The 19,248-nt window shown below is 42.3% G+C and overlaps 1 protein-coding gene across 1 annotated transcript in view; it reads right to left on the bottom strand.

Moving 5' to 3' along the window:
* Positions 1–3,768: 3,768 nt before the first annotated feature.
* The window catches only part of LOC136626720 (zinc finger protein Xfin-like), an 89,628-nt gene continuing 74,148 nt past the window's right edge, over positions 3,769–19,248 (bottom strand). Inside the window, 7 exon segments of the mRNA XM_066601727.1 lie at positions 3,769–4,250; positions 4,253–5,761; positions 15,480–15,582; positions 15,953–16,017; positions 16,100–16,223; positions 16,313–16,492; positions 16,873–16,992. Coding sequence (XP_066457824.1) covers positions 4,204–4,250; positions 4,253–5,761; positions 15,480–15,582; positions 15,953–16,017; positions 16,100–16,223; positions 16,313–16,492; positions 16,873–16,992 — 2,148 coding nt within the window. The 3' untranslated portion in view covers positions 3,769–4,203.

The following is a 19,248-nucleotide window of genomic DNA, read 5'->3' as shown; positions in this document are numbered from 1 at the left end:
TTCAGAAAGTCTTGGTATGCAGTACAGAGGGATGAAGCGGTTACCATAGTCAGGAAGGAAGCCAGAAGCAGAAGCTGAATCAAATGCTGTGGAGCAGAATAATCATGCACTGGCAGGGCCAGGTTTAAATAGGAAGTGCAATCAAAGACATAGGCGGGGTCAGAACCAGGAGGCAGGAGCTAGATATCTGGGTATAGAGAACAAAGCTGAGAGTTAGGCAAGGGAACTTTTGGCTGGATAGCTTAATAAGAAAGGCTACTGCTTGGAGTTCAGGAGGTTTTTGGATCGAGTCCTGACACCTGTTTTGTTTTCAAGGTCTTCGTATTTGGATTTTGGGATATCTAATTTGGACTCTTAATTCTTTAATGTGCTGCTTATCTTCTTTTAGCACTACAACATCATCTGTCTTATGTCCCAGATCATCTATTCTTTGGCCTAAATTCTTTATTTGGTCAGTGAATTCTTTCACTGCTGTAGAAATCTCTTCCTTAAAAATAGATGTAAGCAAAGTTAATTGAGGCCCCATGAGAGCAGCAGATGAGGGTTCTGGATTTTGTTGCAGAGGAGGAGCCTCATATAAAGATTCAGATGTGGCTGAGCCCAGCAGGCCAAATACTGTGTTTGATTCAACTTAACTTGAGATTGGGTTGCAAACAATTCTGGCAGTGTACGCCATATTGTAGTCCAAGAGTCCCTAGTGGCCTTCCATTTGGTTCTGGTCATTTTCATAATAGAGTGAGCTAGATAGCATAAGGTAGCAGTAATTATTAGGAAATTATAGTACCAGTGTTTCTGGTGGCGCAATACACCACACAGTTCTGCTACATGCACTTACACACACACAGCTCTGCTACGTTGGTTTCACATATTAGCTGCATGGGATTTACAAAGCAGCTGGCGGCTGAAGTGAAATTGTGGCTTGTTGCTGTTTCATGTAAGCTGCATTAGCTTCACATCGGCGTTGAACCCTCAGTGGTGACATGTTTGCATGACTGATGGTTTTTTTCAACACTGGAAAACGGTTGACGATTAGATGAAGGCTGGACAGGTGTTGGTGGCATTAGCACTGGAGATGACATGATATCACGTTCAGGAGATGTGAAGACAGCGGTGAAAGACTATGCTTCAATGTTGTTGGTCAATATGCATTGCCAGCTATCTATGTGTACATTTGTGAAGTGTCATTTAGTGGAGTCTCCACACAAGTGCCCAGCTGTCTCACAACATGCAAATGCCAAACTGAGTACTGCTGTATCAATAGCAACTGGGGCTGCAGGGGTTTGTGGGGGGGAGGTAGTCCACCCAAAATCCCTCATTCAGTACACAAGGAGGATAAAGGACATGTGATGTCATGACTTTCATGTGATCAGGGCGTAAGGACTGTGTAATATCCTTCAGATCACCGCTATTCCATCATATCGAGTTCGCTGGAGCAAAGGACTGCTTTGATTTCTGGCTGGGTGTTCCCCCTGTGCAGAGCCCCGAACCTCCAGGGGCTGTTCTAGGCTGATGCCTCTGCTATCCTATTCGCCTTCTTAGCTATGCCACTAATTCTCCCCCTCAGCTGCACTCACTGCCCAGCTCACGCAGCTTCTGTATTTTGGCCCCATGGCCAAAGGGAATAAACCTTAAGAGTTTTCCCTGCAGCAAACAATATATTTATCCAACTATTCATTGTGCATCGATGCTGCCTCAAACACTCAATATTACTGGGGCGCCCAATTATCTGTATTATAAGATCTCTCTACAGCTGGGCTCTGCAGTTCCACCACCAATAGGAAACACGATGACCAGGATCCTGCACTGAAGAAGCCAGCCGGGTCAGACCCAGGATCAGGCAGTAGACTGGTGGCCTATGTAGTTATTATACTGATGAGCTTGTTCATCTTTGCTCTGTGTAGTATAATTACCCTCTCTTCCCCCGATACCCGGCACAGCGCTCCTCTATGTTCTGCACATCCTCAAGGTAGGTGATCCGCATAGGAGACCTCAATGTGTTTACTGTTGATGGTGGAACTATAGAGCCCAGCTAATTCTTCTATAGGCTCTCACTGGCTGCAGCATCTCCTGACTATCGCATGGTATGAGGAGTGAGGAGAATCTTCCAGAGAAAAGATTAGTTTTCTATTATGGCTTTTGCAGCAGTAAAGGGACTTTGAATTGGCTACATTTGGAGAAGCACCAGACCCTCTTTATGTGCTCCAGATTGTAACTGCAAGGTAGTGTGTCATGGTGTCTTAGTGATGGATCAGTCGATTAGTTTCTTCACACTTTTAGGACTTTTTAGGTTCGGTGGAGTTCCTACATCACAATGTCATTGATAACAGAAGATGGGTGCTGAACTTAAATGGTCCCGTTCCAGAATTTGTACCTTCTGGACTGAGTTAATCTTCTTTGTAAGGTGGCCACCTCCAGCATCATCTGCCCCTGAGGTATTACTGATGGCTCCTCCTGATGAGGAGAAGTGGAAACATCATACCTGTATATTGTGACACACATAACTACAGTGATGAGATGGATGGCGGGGAGACTCTGTAGTCTGTCTCAGTGCTGTAACATGTTAGATATGATTATCTCCAATGAAATTATCTTTTTGTACCAAGTAGTTCCACGAAGTCCAGAATCCTTGGTGTAATTCTCTCCTCACTATTTCTACACATAACACCTACCAGCTCCCACTCATCTCCAGAGGTCTGAGGAAATAGCGTACTGTAGTGGCCCAGTGCATGCTTTCCTGGCCCCCTCCATAATGTCCTACATGTATGTCTCATGTGGATGCACTGTGCAAAACTTTCTTGTCATTCTGTTTTGTGTATTGTACAGCTGCAGTGTGTAATGGGTTAAGTGTCTGCAAAACATGGAGACTGTCTGGTAAATGTAACAATTCTGTCCTGTCACGTGGTGTGAGAGAAGGTATAAATAGGAGTACATGAGAACGGGAAAAGGTCCATGTCTTCTGGGTTCCAATCAAAGAGTTTCAGCTACATGGGAGCACCTTCAGCCCTCATGTAGTGAAGAATGGAGGAGGAAGAGAGATTTCCCACACACCACCAGAAATGCTGTTAGAAGAGTGAGCCCCCCAAAAGAGAGAGAGCGTGAGTTGAGCATGTGTGTTCTTGTGGGAACACCTAGTGCAGAGGTACTCTTATCTAATCAATTTCACACCAGATGCGTCCTACAGTCTGGGATTGCTAGGTGGAGGTATTTCAGTTTCATTGTTCACACTCAAGCGTCCAAAAGTCTGAGTTCTGCTGAGTGGTGGTACGCGTCTTTATTTATTCACACACGGGCAGCCTAAAGTCTGGACCTGCCGCGTGGAGGTACTTGGTTTCATCTTATTCCTGCATCAATGAGATCTAAACTTGTCATTTGTGCCATGTACTGTTGAAGTTTCAAGTAAAAGTTATTCCAGACCCTGACCGTTCCTGGGGACCTGAGGTACTGTACAATTGTCTGTGGCTTGTTTATTTCCTTGCTGAAGTTCATGCCAGTGGGAACCGGAACGGTGGCGTCACCCAGGACAACTTTTTCACCTGTCCTAATGTTTATCAGGCATCCCCATGCCGGGGGTGTCCGAAAGAGGCCCAGTGCTGCCCTGGCCTTGGCTGCATGCATCCCTCTGGGAGGGAGCGTGGTAAGTGCCACAGTGACAAGCCAGCATATTGCCCTCGCAGCTCCCCAGCGTATGCCATGTGTCTGGGGTCAACCTACAGGATGATGCATTACCATTTAAAGAACACAAGCATGTAAGGTTTTACATATTTATTACTTATTGGAAACAATTTTTGAGACTTAATTATGTATATTAATATGAAATATTCTCTACACCTGGTTGGTATATACTATAAATGTGTTATCTGGGTTCTAGGTGATTTTTAGATAACAGACATTAATTGACAGTTGACAGTTATGCATATAATCATCTTGTAATACATGTGACTTCGTTTTGACTTTTAATGTTGAATTTTTTTTCTTGTACTATTTATTAATAAAAAAGAAAAAGAAAATGTCTTCTTCCCTGATAAGTTATTTAATGTTTAACAAGATGGGATTTGTGAGCGCTGCATTTGCCAAATTCAAAACATTAATACAGTTTTTCCTATGTGAGTTTTTTGATGGTCAACAGGATTTGACTTCCAAGTAAAATATTCACAACATTCATGATATGGAAATGCTTTCTCCTCCGTGTGAATTCTCTGATGTCTAAAAAAGATTTGATTTAGCTGCATTTCCAACATTCAGGTCATTTATAGTTTCTCCCTTGTATGAATTTTCTGATGTACAGCAACATATGATTTCTGCTTAAAACATTTCCCACAATCAGTACATGAATATAGTTTCTCTGTTGTGTGAATTTGCTGATGTCTAACAAGATCTGATTTATAGTTAAAACATTTCCCACATTCAGAACATGAAAATGGTTTCTCCCCTGTATGAAGTCTCTGATGTATCACAAGACTTAATTGTCGGTTAAAACACTTTCCACATTCAGAACATGAATATGGCTTTTCCGCTATATGAGTTCTCTGATGTTGAATAAGAACACTTTTATATGTGAAAGATCTCTCACATTCAGAACATGAATAAGGCTTCTCCCCTGTGTGAATTTTCTTATGTGTAATAAGAGCAGCTTTCTGTGCGAAAGATTTCCCGCATTCAGAACATGAATGTGGCTTCTCCCCTGTGTGAGTTCTTTGATGGTCAACAAGATTCATTTTCTCCTTAAAACGTTTCCCACATTCAGAACATGAATATGGCTTCTCCCCTGTGTGAGTTCTCTTATGTTTAACAAGACATGATTGCCAAGTATAACGTTTCCCACATTCAGAACATGAATATGGCTTCTCCCCTGTGTGAGTTCTTTGATGTTTAACAAGATTGATTTCCCTATTAAACCGTTTCCCACATTCAGAACATGAAAATGGCTTCTCCCCTGTGTGAATTTTCTGATGTAAAACAAGACATGATTTCTGATTAAAACATTTCCCACATTCAGCACATGAAAATGGCTTTTCCCCTGTGTGAATTCTGTGATGATCAATAAGATGACCTTTCTGTGTGAAAGATTTCTCACATTCAGAACAAGAAAATCGCTTCACCGCTGTATGAATTTTCTGATGTGCAACAAGAGATGATTTGTGATTAAAACATTTCCCACATTCAGAACATGAATATGGCTTCTCCCCTGTGTGAATTCTCTGATGTAACACAAGATTTGATTTTCGGTTAAAACATTTACCACACTCAGAACATGAATATGGCTTCTCCCCTGTGTGATTTCTCTGATGTAACACAAGATTTGATTTTTGGTTAAAACATTTCCCACATTCTGAACATGAATATGGCTTTTCCCCTGTATGAATTCTCTGATGTTTAACAAGATCTGATTTATTGTTAGAAGATTTCCCACATTCTGAACATGAATATGGCTTTTCCCCTGTATGAATTCTCTGATGTTTAACAAGATCTGATTTATTGTTAAAAGATTTCCCACATTCAGAACATGAATACGGCTTCTCCCCTGTGTGAACTCTTTGATGTTCAACATCTGTTCTGTAAATTTTACTCTGTTTAACATTATGTAATAAATGAGAAGATGGAACCTGTTTAAAAGGATCAGGGGATAGATCTTTGCTGTGAAGGGCTGAGGATATATCTGGGATAATGGCAGGCTCTTCATATGTATGTTGTATGACAGGATCATTTTCCACTTTACAATCTGTTGACATCAGATGTCCCTCTGAGCTCCTGGTGACGTCATCTGCCAATGATTAAACAGATTTTAATATTTTTGAATATAGCATTACAATTATACTGATATTTCATGACCTTTGTATAAAAAATAAAAACACAGTTTGTAGGAGAGCTTTTGGTTTGGTCCTGCAAGGATCGTTTGTTATCCAAGGTCTGGAGGATGGAGCGGTAAAAGGAACAAAACTGAGGCCTCTTCTTCTGTGCAGAACCACACATGGCTGGCTTTGTTTTGTGGTAGATGAGAAATCTTACCACCAGTTGCCTCAGAAATAATCTTGTCTAGTCATGAAAGGGCAATGAAAATCAGTGACACCTGGGGATAATAAGTACTCCAAGGTGTAAAGAGGCCTGCAAAGGAGGAGAAATGGCACTATGTCCCAAAAAAAGCCTTCATGCCACCCAGGGATTTACAATGGATTGCCAAGGGGGCTTGGGACAGGTAGAGAGGTCCCAGTTGGGGAGTGAAGTGGTGGTCATATTGGTGGTGGGAAGAAGAAGAAGAAGAAAGGGGAAGGAAGAGAGAATACTTTCCTAGGTTGAGAGAATAGTCACCCATTTGCTGTAGACCGTAGAGCTCCAGGACTCCAGCAGTGTGTGCCCCTGTGCTCACCTGCTTTTAGTAGGAAGGGAGTGCTCCAATAGGGGAATTAACCCCTTAAGGACATGGCCTATTTTGACGTTGAGGACCAAGCGATTTTTTGGTATTTTTCAATCTCCATTTTTCAAAAGCCATAACTTTTTTATTTTTCCATGGACGCGGCAGTATAAGGGCTTGTTTTTTGCGTGGCGAGCTGTAGTTTTTATCTGTGCCTCTTTTGGGTACATAGACTATATAGTAAAACTTTTATTATTTTTTTTATGATACCAGGGAGAGAAAACGCATCAATTCTGCCATAGATTTTTTTTCTCTTTTTCTTACAGCGTTAATTATGCAGCATAAATGACACACAAAATTTTTTCTGCGGGTCGGTACGGTTACAACGATACCAAAATTGTTATATTTTTTTTAGGTTTTTACACTTTTTTGCAATAAAACCCCCTTTTTTTTGGAAATCTTTTTTTTTCTCTATAGCTGCATTCAAAGTCCTGTAACTTCTTTATTTTTCTATGTACGGAGCTCTATGAGGGCTTATTTTTTGCAAGATGAGCTGTAGTTTTTATTGATACCATTTTGGGGAATGTACGGCTATTTTGATCACTTTTATTGCATTTTTTGTGAGGCAAAATGCTAAAAATTAGCATTTTGCCTCTGTTTTTTAGCGGTTTTTTTTACGCTTTTTGTCGTACAAAATAAAAAGCGTTTTCAACTTTTTTTTTTTTTTCCATAATAATTTTTATTGAATTTTATAGAAAGGTAGGAGCATAAACATATCATAGCGTATATAAGAAATGGTTAAATACATCGTTACAGATTTACACATTGTGATGAGAGATATTTCAATTTTATTTTTCACACAACGATATGCTATAAATGATATAAATTTCTTTTTGAGTTAAAGCGGTAAGAGAAATAAATCAACTAAACAATTTTGAACATGTTAGAACTTATTTTTTAGTTTGAACTGCTGCCAATTATTCCAAATGCTGCCAAATTTAGAAAGACAGTTGTTAAATTTTGCATATATATCTTTTCGTAACAGTAGTGGTCTGAAACTGCGCCCAAGAGGTCCCCAATCAAGGGGGGGGGGGGGGGGGGGGAAAGCTTTCCTCCACTTTTTGGCTATGACGCTTTTAGCGGTCAACAGGAAGTGGCATATCCATTTTCTTTTCTTTTTTGGTATTTCCTGGCAGCCGATAAGAATGAGTGCCAATTGAGGCGTACGCCCAAGACGAATGCCAGTTATGACTTGTATGGTATTAAATACTTCCTTCCAATAGTTACGGATTTGGGGACAATCCCAAAACAGATGATATAGGGTGCCTACTTGGCCGCAGTCTCTCCAGCATGAGTTGGAGTGGGTCGGGAAAAATTTTGCCATTTTTGAGGGAGTATAGTACCAGTTAGTTAATACTTTGTAATGTGTTTGGAGAATGTTAGCAGAGAGAGTGGCTTTATTAGCCCATTCAAAGGCACTCAACCACGTTGGGAGTGGTATGTTTTCTTTTATTGTCTGTTCCCTGTTCCGTCACCTCATTAAATAGTGAATCTAGGTGAGGGGATAATAGTTGAGCAAAGTTCCTATAGTACTCATTTGAAAGACCATCAGGTCCCGGGGATTTGTGTTTTTTTTAGATTTTGTATGGCCTTATGTATTTCTAGTTTTGATATTGGTTTGTGTAATGTGTCTCTTTGGGTATCTAGTGTGGGGAGATCCAATCCGTCCAGGAATTTATTTATTACCTCTGGGGTGGGCTGAAAGATGTTAGGGTTATCTTTAAGGTTGTAAAGGCTGTTGTAATATTCCCTGAACTGTTCAGCTATCCGCTGGGGGTGGGAGATTTTGTCATGGGGGGCATTTTTGCTAGTGATAAATGGGATTTTTGTTTTTAATTGTTTTTTTTGACAAGGTTAGCCATCAATTTTGAGGGCTTATCCATGTAAGAGTAAAAGTTTGCTTTAAAGTAAGTCAGGCCCCTATTGTAGTTGTCTAGGAGCGTTTTTTTTAATTCCCTCCTCAGTGAGGATAGCTCCATTAGGTGGTCGTTTTGTGGAGATTTCTGGTGGAGAGATTTCAATTTTTTTATTTTATATCCCAATAGAAGGTCTATTTTTTCTCGTTTGTTTTTATTTTGTTGTATTTTGAGTTTTATTAGCACCCCCTTATAACTGCCTTGTGGGCATTCCACAACGTGGCAGTACTTACATCAGGTGCAGAGTTAAAAGAGAAGTATTCCTCTAAAGCTTTGCTGATAATTTTTTGATTCTCAGGGATGTTGTACAGGTTGGTATCGTTTCACCACATTTTTGATAGGGTACAGGGGGCGCCTACGTTTAATTTTATGTATATCGGCGCATGATCAGACCAAGTGGAGACACCAATCGTGGAGTCAGTTATTGAGGTGAGGGTTCCTCTATCCACCAAGAACATGTCTATCCTCGAGTAAGTTTTATGCCTTGGGGAGAAGAAGGTAAATTCCCTTGAAGAGGAATTGAGACATCTAAATCTGTCGTATAAACCTTCTCTATGTAACCAAGGGTGAAGAACCGGCACATTCCTAATGGATGCAGTGGAGTCCACCTTTTCGTCGGCTATTATGTTGAAGTCCCCACAAAATACTAATTTTCCTATAAGGACTTTTTTTACCTTCTTTATTACTTTGTTTAAGAAGGAGATTTGGGATTTGTTAGGTGCATAAATGTTCACCAAAGTAATTGGTGAATTATCTATGGTACCCTGTAGTATCAGATATCTTCCCTTGTCGTCTGAAATTTGTTTCTTGAGAGAGAAGTGAAGAGTGTCTCTTAGGGCAATCAATACTCCGGCGTGTTTTTTATGGGCGTTTGAGAAGTAAATATGCGGGTATTGTTTATTTGAAAATTTAGGGCAAGACTGTTGGGCGAAGTGCGTTTCTTGCAAACATAAGATGTCTATTTTGGTCGCTTTAGCATCCTTCCAGACCATTGAGCGTTTGAAAGGGGAATTTAATCCCCTAACGTTCTGGGAGCAGATATTTATATGCATTGTTAAAGTGGGTTGTGAGTGTATTTGTTTGGGATACATTAGCAGCATAGCAAATATACGATCTTAAAACAAAGGTACAGGCGAAAACAGTAATATGCCTGTTAACACTAAACAATATACGAATTGCGTTGTTCATGTTATTCGTGAGAGCATATTTAAGATAAACTATCTTATTATGTGAAAACATCAATAAGAGCCCTCCAAGGAAAGAGCAATAAAACTGTAAAATTAAACAGATAAAACTTTAGATAAGAGCAGGTATAAAAACCTGAAACCTGTTATGGGGGGAAAGTTCGGCTTGCAGACCATCGGCCCGGTATTGAAGGTCAGCGAAAAACGTGTCCAGCATCATATGAGGAAGAAACTTGTGATGTTGATGCTGTTTTCATGGCGGGGTAGAAGGAAGCATGCGGCGCTGAGGGAACCTCTGGGGTCTCTGAGGTTTGCCTGGCTGTGGTTCCTCTGGTAGTAAGATATTCCACTTGGAGAGGACATTTGCGCCATCTTCTGGTGAATTTAGAGCATGCACTGCGTTATCTTTGTGGACTATTATTTTTACAGGAAAGCCCCATTTGTAGGGAATTTTTGCAGCTTTCAGCGATGAGGTGATAAGAGAGAAAGCCTTTCTTGCTTGGATAGTATTCTGGGACAGGTTGGTGAAAAGGCTTATATTGATAAATGGAGATGGTAGGGTGCCCTGCTTTCTTGAAGCTGTCATCAGAGCATCCTTTATATGGTAAAAATGAAATTTGGCGATTACGTCTCTTGAAACTGAATCTGGTAGAAAGTTTGGCTTTAGTAATCTATGCGCTCTATCAATAGTGCAATCTAATTCGGAGGCATCTGGAAGGATGCTTTTGATTAGCTTGGTGAGGAAGCTTTTTAGATCATGCTGTGGGACACTCTCTGGGATGCCTCTGAACTTGACGTTGCACCTCCTACTCCTATCCTCCAGATCTGTAAGTTTTTTCTTTATGTCTTCTACTTCTTCCTCCAGGGAGTAGTGTGCATCTATTAGCTTATTATGAGATGCAGTTACTTCTCCCATTTAGGTTTCAATATGGTCGGTCCTCTCTTCTAGATCTGTTATAGAGGTGTTTAGGGTGTTTGACAGAGACTTAATGTCCTTTTGCAAAGATCCTCTTAATGCTAGGATCATTTGTTTTATAAAGTCTTCCGTAGCTGGCATATTGGAAGATGAGACACTTATAATAGGGTCAGGCTCAGATGTGGGGTCTTCTTGCTGTTGGTTAGTATGTGGAGAAAGTCGGGGGCGCTGTTTTTCAGGGCTTGATAAAGGAGTGGAGAGGGAAGATGGCAGTTGTGAGCTCGACGGCGCCATTTTGCAACCGTATGGAGTGGCGCCAGCACCCTTCCCAGAAGAATCACTCACCCCGTGTCTGGATGTGGTCTTCGGTGTCTCTTCACTTTGTATTTCTTTTTGACTTCTTGAGATGGGTGACCGAGGAGGAGAAACCCCTGTGTTTTCTCTAGGGCTTGCAGGTGAGGGGGAACCCTCTTTGTTCGTCGGTCCCTGCCTCCTCGGGCCGCGGGTGCTGAAAAAGTCTGAGACTTTGTTGAGTGGTGTTTTAGTGTTTCTTCTCTTGGGCATTTTGTTGCTGAGGACCCTCGGGCTACTTTTAGGTGTTTATTTATTTATTTTTTTGAAGGGGTTAAGGTCTCTCCCGAGCCCTGCAAAAACTTCAGTCCGGCAAGGCTTTTTGTTGTGTAGCTGACCTAGTTTTCGTTCGGGCTCCACCTCCTCCAAAAGAGCTTTTTATTAGGTTTAAGTATAATGAAGGCAAGAAGTGTCCGATTTGATTTACAGTTTATTTCAGCTTGCAACTGCACCAGCACTGCTTCAAGGGAGCTCAATCTGAAAGCCCCAGTTCAGGGGAGAGACGGTCTCCAGAAGTTCTATCATCGGTAGTTAGATGTCACAGAGCTATTCTCTCTGTTGCCAGCCCTCTGTCTAGTACAGTCAGTGAGCTTTCCCGATCTCAACCTTTTTGTATGAGTGAGCAACTGCAGTTGTTTGTGTTGTAACAGGGGATTCAGGGAGGCAACATGTAAGTTCATAATGCCCCTTTCCTTTCTCTCTGTATACTATGTTCAGCCGCGGTTTCTGGTGTCTAAAATGGCGGTCCGTTCCCGCGCTCCAGAAGGCTTAAGTTGTGAGACTCAGGAGCTCTGTCTCTGGCACCTGTGCGTTGCGGAGCTGATCTCTCTATTCTCAGCCTTTTCTTTAGTGTGGGTAAAGCCTTTCAGAGCAGACAGTAAGCCGTTCTGGGTTCACTTTTGTCGGGAGGTTTGGGGAGGTAATGTGCGGTCTGGTACTAGCGCTGTCACCTTTCTCCGCATGCAGCGCTCAGCCGCGACCATCGGAGACTAAGCTGTCACCCCTTTCCCGTGCCACAGTAGGATTCTAAGTGTGTCACTCACCGGAGAAACCTAGCGGAGGTTTTGCTGGTGCTCCGGTCTACTTTCTCCGTTATAGAGATTCTTTCTGTGGATAAGTGAGGCTTCTGACACGTCTCCAGGGGTTTTCACCTCTCCGATCACCCTGGATGGCAGAGAACTCTATCCCTCCCGGCTTCTCCCTTCGGTAATGTGCTTTTCCTTCTTTTCTTCACTCTAGGGATCCTTAGTATAAATTTTGGCAAGATTTTTATGCTGGAAATGCTTTTAAAGTTGCTTAATAACCGGGCTTGAGCAGAGCTTAGGAAAACACGACTGCTCGGGTCTGCATCTAGGCCACGCCCCCGTTTTCAACTTTTTGTACATGTCGTTATGGACGTGTCAATACCCAATATGTGGGGTTTTCATTTTTCTTTTTAGTTTTTTTATGCTAATATTAGAAAAAGCATAAAAAAAAGGGTTTTTTTACATTTTTCTTTTTTTTACGTTTTTCTTTTCTTTTTTTTACACTATTTGAGTCCCTCTGAGGGACTTGCAGCACTGTGCCTATGATCGCTGTCATAAGGCATGGCAGAGCAGTAGCTCTGCCATGCCTTATCGCTTATACAGCGATTATAGGCACAGGCAATACAGGACGCCAGTGTCTGGCATCCTGTTGCCATGGTGACATCGCGATGACAGCGCGAGAGCCGGCCGGAGACACAGAGGGAGCGCGATCCCTCTGTGAACTCTTTCCCTGCCGCGATCTACTTAGATCGCGGCAGGGAAGGGGTTAACAGCGGGGGGCGCATCTCCGATGCCCCCCCCGCTGTTGCAGCGGGACGCCGGCTGTGACTGACAGCCGGCTCCCGCTGCGGGATAGCGTGGGATATTATGTGATCTCACGCTATCCCCAGGACGTACCGGTATGTCCTGTTGCGGGAAGTACCAGGCTCCCAGGACGTACCGGTACATCCTGGAGCGGGAAGGGGGTTAATATAGCTGTCGGGTCAGCTATTCTGAGTGTCAAGCCAACAAAAGAAGATTTAACGCTAATCTGTTCATCCTCCTCAGTGGAGTAACAGAGAGAGTCCAAAGCGAGCCCTATATTCCCAGATCTGGAAGGATGCCAGTTGAATATCGGAGTCTGAATATGAAGAAGTCTGCCTCTTAAAAAAGAGACAACTAGACAACACTGAAACTGATCAGCTGGTTCCTGCAGGAGGAATATACCTGGTAGCAAGAGCTAAAACCTTTTTTGCTTAGTGTTTCTCCTCCTAGTGGTAGTATCTATACCCACTTTCTTCAGTTGTGTCCCCAAATGCAATGGACAAGAAATAAAGACTTTTTTTAAATTATAAAATAAAAACAAATCTAAAAATTGGTATCACCAGATCCATAAAGGTCTACACACAAAAGAAATGCAGTGGAAGAATTACCTTTTTGTTTTGGCTACTCCAAGAACAACTTGATTAAAAAGCTATCAAAATTTTTTATATATCTTTCCTACTGCTGGACTGTGAGACAGAGGACGAGACCCTGAATTACAAAGAGGCATGGGAAACAGAACTTGACACCATTCTCACAGAGGAGGACTGGGATAAAGTATGGGCCCTCACACATAAACTCTCCTCAGCGGGCAGGATCCAAGACCTCAATTACAAGCTAGTCACAAGGTGGTATAGGACGCCTGACCTGCTGCAGAAGATCTTCCCTCAATCCTCACCCATGTGCTGGAGGTGTGGCGAGAGCAGGAGCACAATGATACACATCTGGTGGGACTGCCGACCAGTGGCCTCCCTCTGGAATGAGGTGACAGCTCTCTTTAACCACATCAACCACACAGGGCTGTCGATAAACCCAAAACTAGCCCTACTCTCGCTATTCCCAGGGTCGGTGAAAGATGTCAAAACAAGCCTACTAAGGTACTTTATAATAGCAGTAAGAAGGCTAATACCGAGGTTCTGGCGTTTTCCAACCACCCCCACTAGAGGCATGTGGGTGGAGGAACGCCACACCCTTATGAGATATGACGAAATGGGGGCTGACGATCCCAAGACCTGGGAAACCACCCTCAAGACTTGGCAGCCATGGGTGGTGTTCAGAGGCTCAGGCAATCTTAAAAAGTGGGTAGCCCAAGGCTCGCTGGACTAGGCAATAGGCCAAGGGATAAGCAGATGAGACCATAAAGCAGAACCTCAAGGGGCCCCACACAGCAGCTCTTCTCGTTTCTCCCCCCACACCCCTCTCTCCTCTAGACCCCCCCCCTTCAGTGTGTTAAGAGAGTTAAGTTCCACATAGTCGAAGGGAGAACAACTTGCTATACTCAAGGTGGGGGCCGTAACAAGCCTCGCCACCACGAATCCCAAAGGTAGCCGAGGTAGAGGGAACGCGAAAGAAGCAGCTAGCACGAGATATAATTGTCTCGTCAAACCCCACTAGGGATAAACGCTCCTCCCCCAGACCTACCTTACTTCTCCCTTCGATCATTATATTCTTTCGAAAGTTATATCTGATTTTTTCATGATTAATGCAGAAAATTAACTGTTTGTCTGATATATGCAATAAAATCTATTTGAATCAAAAGTTTTTATATATCTTTCCCAAAATGGTACCAATACAAACTACAGATCGCCCCGTAAAAAGCGAGCCCTCACACAGTCCTATCAACGTAAAAATGAGAAAACATTCTGGGGGTAAAATTTAGTGTTAGAAAGAAATAATTTTTTTCTAAAAGGATGAGTGAGGAGACTTATATGACCATGCAAGCTCCTCTGGGAAATATATGCAAATAAGGAAGATGGAACAATACCTTTCAGCGCCACCTATTGGATGGCAGTATTCCTGCAAATCAATGTCAGACCCTTTAAGCAAGTCTTTATAGCAATAATTGGGAATTGACCATAATCCAGAAAACCATACACATACAGCTAATTTTTGGGAGAGTATTTCTTGACCTCAATGGCAAGGATGGGGTGTAAAAAGTGGTGCTCTGTGAGCCTTTGCACCTCCTCAGACTAGTAAGCTTGTTGAGGGGTGGTGGTCGCAAACAGACTTTTAAAACTTTTTTTTAACTTTTACATGAATGCAGTTACCTTTTAAAAACCAGCTATCGTGTGCCTGGGGACCGCACACAAGGACCCCAGTGACAGCCCCAGGCTGTCAGTGACTCATAGCAGGGAGCTGTTGCACTCCCCGGCCCCGCAGCTTTATTCTGCAGGGCCGATGTTTTTTCACGGCCTTGTAGAATAAAGCCCAGCCACCCATACAGGAAAAGACGTATGGGCGGTCACTAAGGGGTTAAATAACATTTACACATTATTATGCATTTTGGACAAACAAGTGAATATACAGCTGAAAAAACCTGACTACACAGACTCTCCTCTACATGTAGTCTAAAGGGCCACTAACATGGGACGATTATTGTGGAAAACTCGTTCAAATGAAAGAAAATGCAAGATAATTGTTACGTCCAAATGTAAAAAACATTCTTCACCGTCCGCACACTTTTCATTGTCGCTCACTTTCAGCCAGCATAAAAATCATTGCTGGATGGCTGATTTCTTGCTGCATGCAAACGCTCCCCGTTCAGAGTGCTGAGCGAGAAGCCATCAGGGACCTGCATGAGCGCTAATAACTAGCAGTGACGTCACCACTCGTGCAGTTGTTTATATAGGCAGATCGTCCCACCTAAAAAAGCATTACCTGGGTGGTCACCTGTAGGTATCTCCTCCTTACACGGCTGATCCCCCCTCACATGTGTCTCTGTAGCATCAATAGGGATCAGATCTTCCTCCAGTTTCACCAGCTGTGAAACAAATATTGTAAAAGTCATCACACAGTTGGAGAAGTCGTGTGGAAGGTTTTATATGGCCAGAAAAGGTCATTAATTACTATGAGGAGCCGGAGTGACATGACAGCAGTAGTGATCTGGGCCAAATAGCTGCAGGTCTCCTGTATAACTGCAACCTGTTGCTTCTTTATTCCAATCAGAAGTCTACAGAACCAGAAAATAGTGATAAGATGCGGAGATCTAATGTCTGCGGTCGACTGTAATCCCGCCATCTCCAGCTTTCTCTTTACACAAGTATCAATCATATAATAAGACTGAAAACAAGACCTTCCCAGCCGTCCTACAGACCAGAGGGGAGATTTCATGAGACCTTCTCTCCATCTACCTGATTAACCTGTGGAAGAAGAGGACGGGGACATCTCTCTGCTGCTGTTCTCTTACTGGATCTACCTGCAGAAAACACAGACAGCCACTGAATTCATTCTCTACATACAAATAATAAAGGCCGTGTGGATTTAGTCCTGTCTATTACCTGGTGATGAGGTGGGCTGGTGGTCCTCCATCATGATGTCCTTGTACAGATCCTTGTGTCCTTCTAAATACTCCCACTCCTCCATGGAGAAATAGACAGCGACATCCTGACACCTTATAGGAACCTGACAACACAATGATACCATCATCACCCAGACACGTTATACCGCCATAGCGTTACTGTATAATGTCCCAGCATTCCCAGCAGTATCACCTCTCCAGTCAGCAGCTCAATCATCTTGTTGGTGAGTTCTAGGATCTTCTGCTCATTGATCTCCTCCAGTATCAGGGGGTGAGGTGGAGGCCTTGTGATTGGGCTCAGGGGTCTTCCCCATCCATCAGACACCGGGGCCTGACAGCCATCACTAGAAGTCTTCTTCACTACCGTGTAATCCTGTTTATGGGGAGACACATCCATAAATATCCCTGCAGACATTCCCAGAGTCCTTCATGTCTCCAGTTATGTACAACAATTAGTAAGATTCTCCTCACATCTGTGTTCATCATCTCCGTTGTTCTACTCAGTCACAGGAGCAGAAGAATGGAATGATCAGAGTTTTGGTTCTGTTAGATGACGGACAATAATGACCCCCAACAACCTCCAATTGCCTTATAGTAGATCTGTTGGGTTTCCATCATTCTACCAGAACAACCGGCTCTATTATTTTCCTGGCATTTATGATGAATTGGCAGTAAATCCTCTGCCATAGATGTGACCAGAGACTGACAGAGATAAGAATGATGGAACGTGACGTCATCCCCAGAATCTCTCACCTCTCCTGTAAGCTGGAAGAGTATCTCTAGGGTGAGGGTGAATATACTCTCCGCCATCTTGTCCCGCTTCCTCTCCATCCTTGTCGGGTCAATCAGGAATATTATCTGATATAGAAGATATCAGCCGAGGAGCCTGAATGGGAAGAAGACGAGACAATGTAAACCACCCCAAAGCTCTATATGACTGCTATGAATAAGGCTACATTCACACAGCCCAATATAGCGCCATATTATGCTTGGCAATGTGCATTTTACATGCCAATGTGAGGTAAAAAATTGCGGCACGTTTGATCTTTGGGCATGCTCTTGCTACACGCATTGTTTTCAATGGGACTATGGCAGCATTGCACCTGTGCTAGGGGCATGTGAGTGCCATATGATGTCTCTTATTGAAGACAATGGGAGAAACGTTGTGGTCCTCTGCCACAGGTGTCAGGCGTGATGGTGGATCACTACTTTCCTGAAGTGATGTGAGGCAGTTTTGACATAAAAACACCTCACATCCACGGGGAAATCACATATTGGTGAGTGTGATATTGGGCCATGATTCACAGCCCGATATTGCACTCATCCATGTGAAGTTAGCCTAAGGCCTCCTTCAGACAAACGAGATTTTAGCGCTTCGATAGCCATGTTAAAAACCGCTACTATTGGAGCTTAAAATCTCATGAGCAAAGAAGAGCCGCGGGTATTTTTCATGATTTTACACGGCTGGCTGCAGCATCTTGCAGTGCCCTGACATCGCAGCCCCGAAATCCCTCGACCGCCAGAACAATGTAAATTAAATGAAATGCCTCACTGGAGGACCTGTCATTGTTTCGCTGTGATTACCACTGCTAAAATCTGTTATTTTTGTGAATTTTTGTGTGTGTGAGTGTGAAGGGCCCGTGTGTTATTTATGATATGTGTACTGTTGGAGCACTCATACTTGAAGCATGTTTTGTTCTAACAGAGAGCAAGATTACAAAGGGTGGAGCTAGCTGATGTAAGGAAAGGGAGTGAAGAAGAGTAGGTAATGGTTTTGCCATTCCTCAATACAGACCAGTTTAGCTTAAAAAGTGTGTATGTATATATATATATATATATAAAGACGAAAGCCCTCACTGACTCACTCACTGATTGACTGACTCACCACTAATTCTCCAACTTCCCCGATGTCGTAGAAACATGAAATTTGGTGTGAGCATAGATTATGTCCAAAATAGGAAAAGTAAATGGGTCCCAACTAGATTATTTAAATCTAGCGCAAAAGAACTAGCGTCCAAATTTTACGTACGGAATCTAATTCTCTCACTTCCCAATGTCGTAGAAACTTAAAATTTGGCATGAGCATTGATTATGTCATAAATAGGAAACGTTAATGGGTCCTAACTTGATTATTCAATTCTAAGCACAAAAGAACTAGCGTCCAAATTTTACGTACGGAATCTCTCACTTCCCAAAGACGTAGAAACATGAAATTTGGCACGAGCATTGATCATGTCATAAATAGGAAAGGTTTATGGGTCCCAACTCAATTATTTAATTCTAGTGCAAAAGAATAAGCGTCGAAATTGTACGTACATAATCTAAATCTCTCACTTCCCAATGTCATAGAAACGTAAAATTTGGCACGAGCATTGAATATGTCATAAATAGGAAAAGTTAATAGGTCCCAAGTCGATTATTCAATTCTAAGCGCAAAAGAATTAGCGTCCAAATTTTACGTACGGAATGCAATTCTCTCACTTTCCGGTGTCATAGAAACGTGAAATTTGGAACAGGCATTGATTATGTCATAGATAGGAAAAGTTAATGGATCCCAACTCGATTATTCAATTCTAAGCGCAAAACAATTAGCATCCACATTTTACGTACGGAATCTAATTCTCTCACTTCTTGGTGTAATAGAAGCTTGAAATTTGGCACGGGCATTAAATATGACATAAATAGGAAAAATTAATGGGTCCCAACTCGATTATTCAATTCTAAGCACAAAAGAATTAGCGTCTAAATTTTACGTATGGAATCTAATTCTCTCACTTCCCATTGTCATAGAAACGTGAAATTTGGCACGAGCATTGATTATGTCATAAATAGGAAAATCTAATGGGTCCCAACTCGATTATTCAATTCTAGTGCAAAAGAACTAGCGTCCAAATTTTATGTAGGGAATCTAATTTTCTCACTTCCCGATGTCATAGAAACTTGAAATTTGGCATGAACATTGATTATGTCATAAATAGGAAACGTTAATGGGTCCCAACTTGACTATTCAATTCTATGCGCAAAAGAATTAGCGTCCAAATTTTACGTACATAATCTAATTCTCTCACCTGAAATTTAGCACGGGCATTGATTATTATGTCATACATAGGAAAAGCTAATGGGTCCCAA

The sequence above is a fragment of the Eleutherodactylus coqui genome, chromosome 4 (genome assembly GCF_035609145.1).
Source record: "Eleutherodactylus coqui strain aEleCoq1 chromosome 4, aEleCoq1.hap1, whole genome shotgun sequence".
In the NCBI taxonomy this organism is placed as follows: Eukaryota; Metazoa; Chordata; class Amphibia; order Anura; family Eleutherodactylidae; genus Eleutherodactylus; species Eleutherodactylus coqui.
The sequence above is the reverse complement of the archived record's forward strand: the minus strand, read 5'-3'. Positions and strand labels throughout refer to the sequence as shown.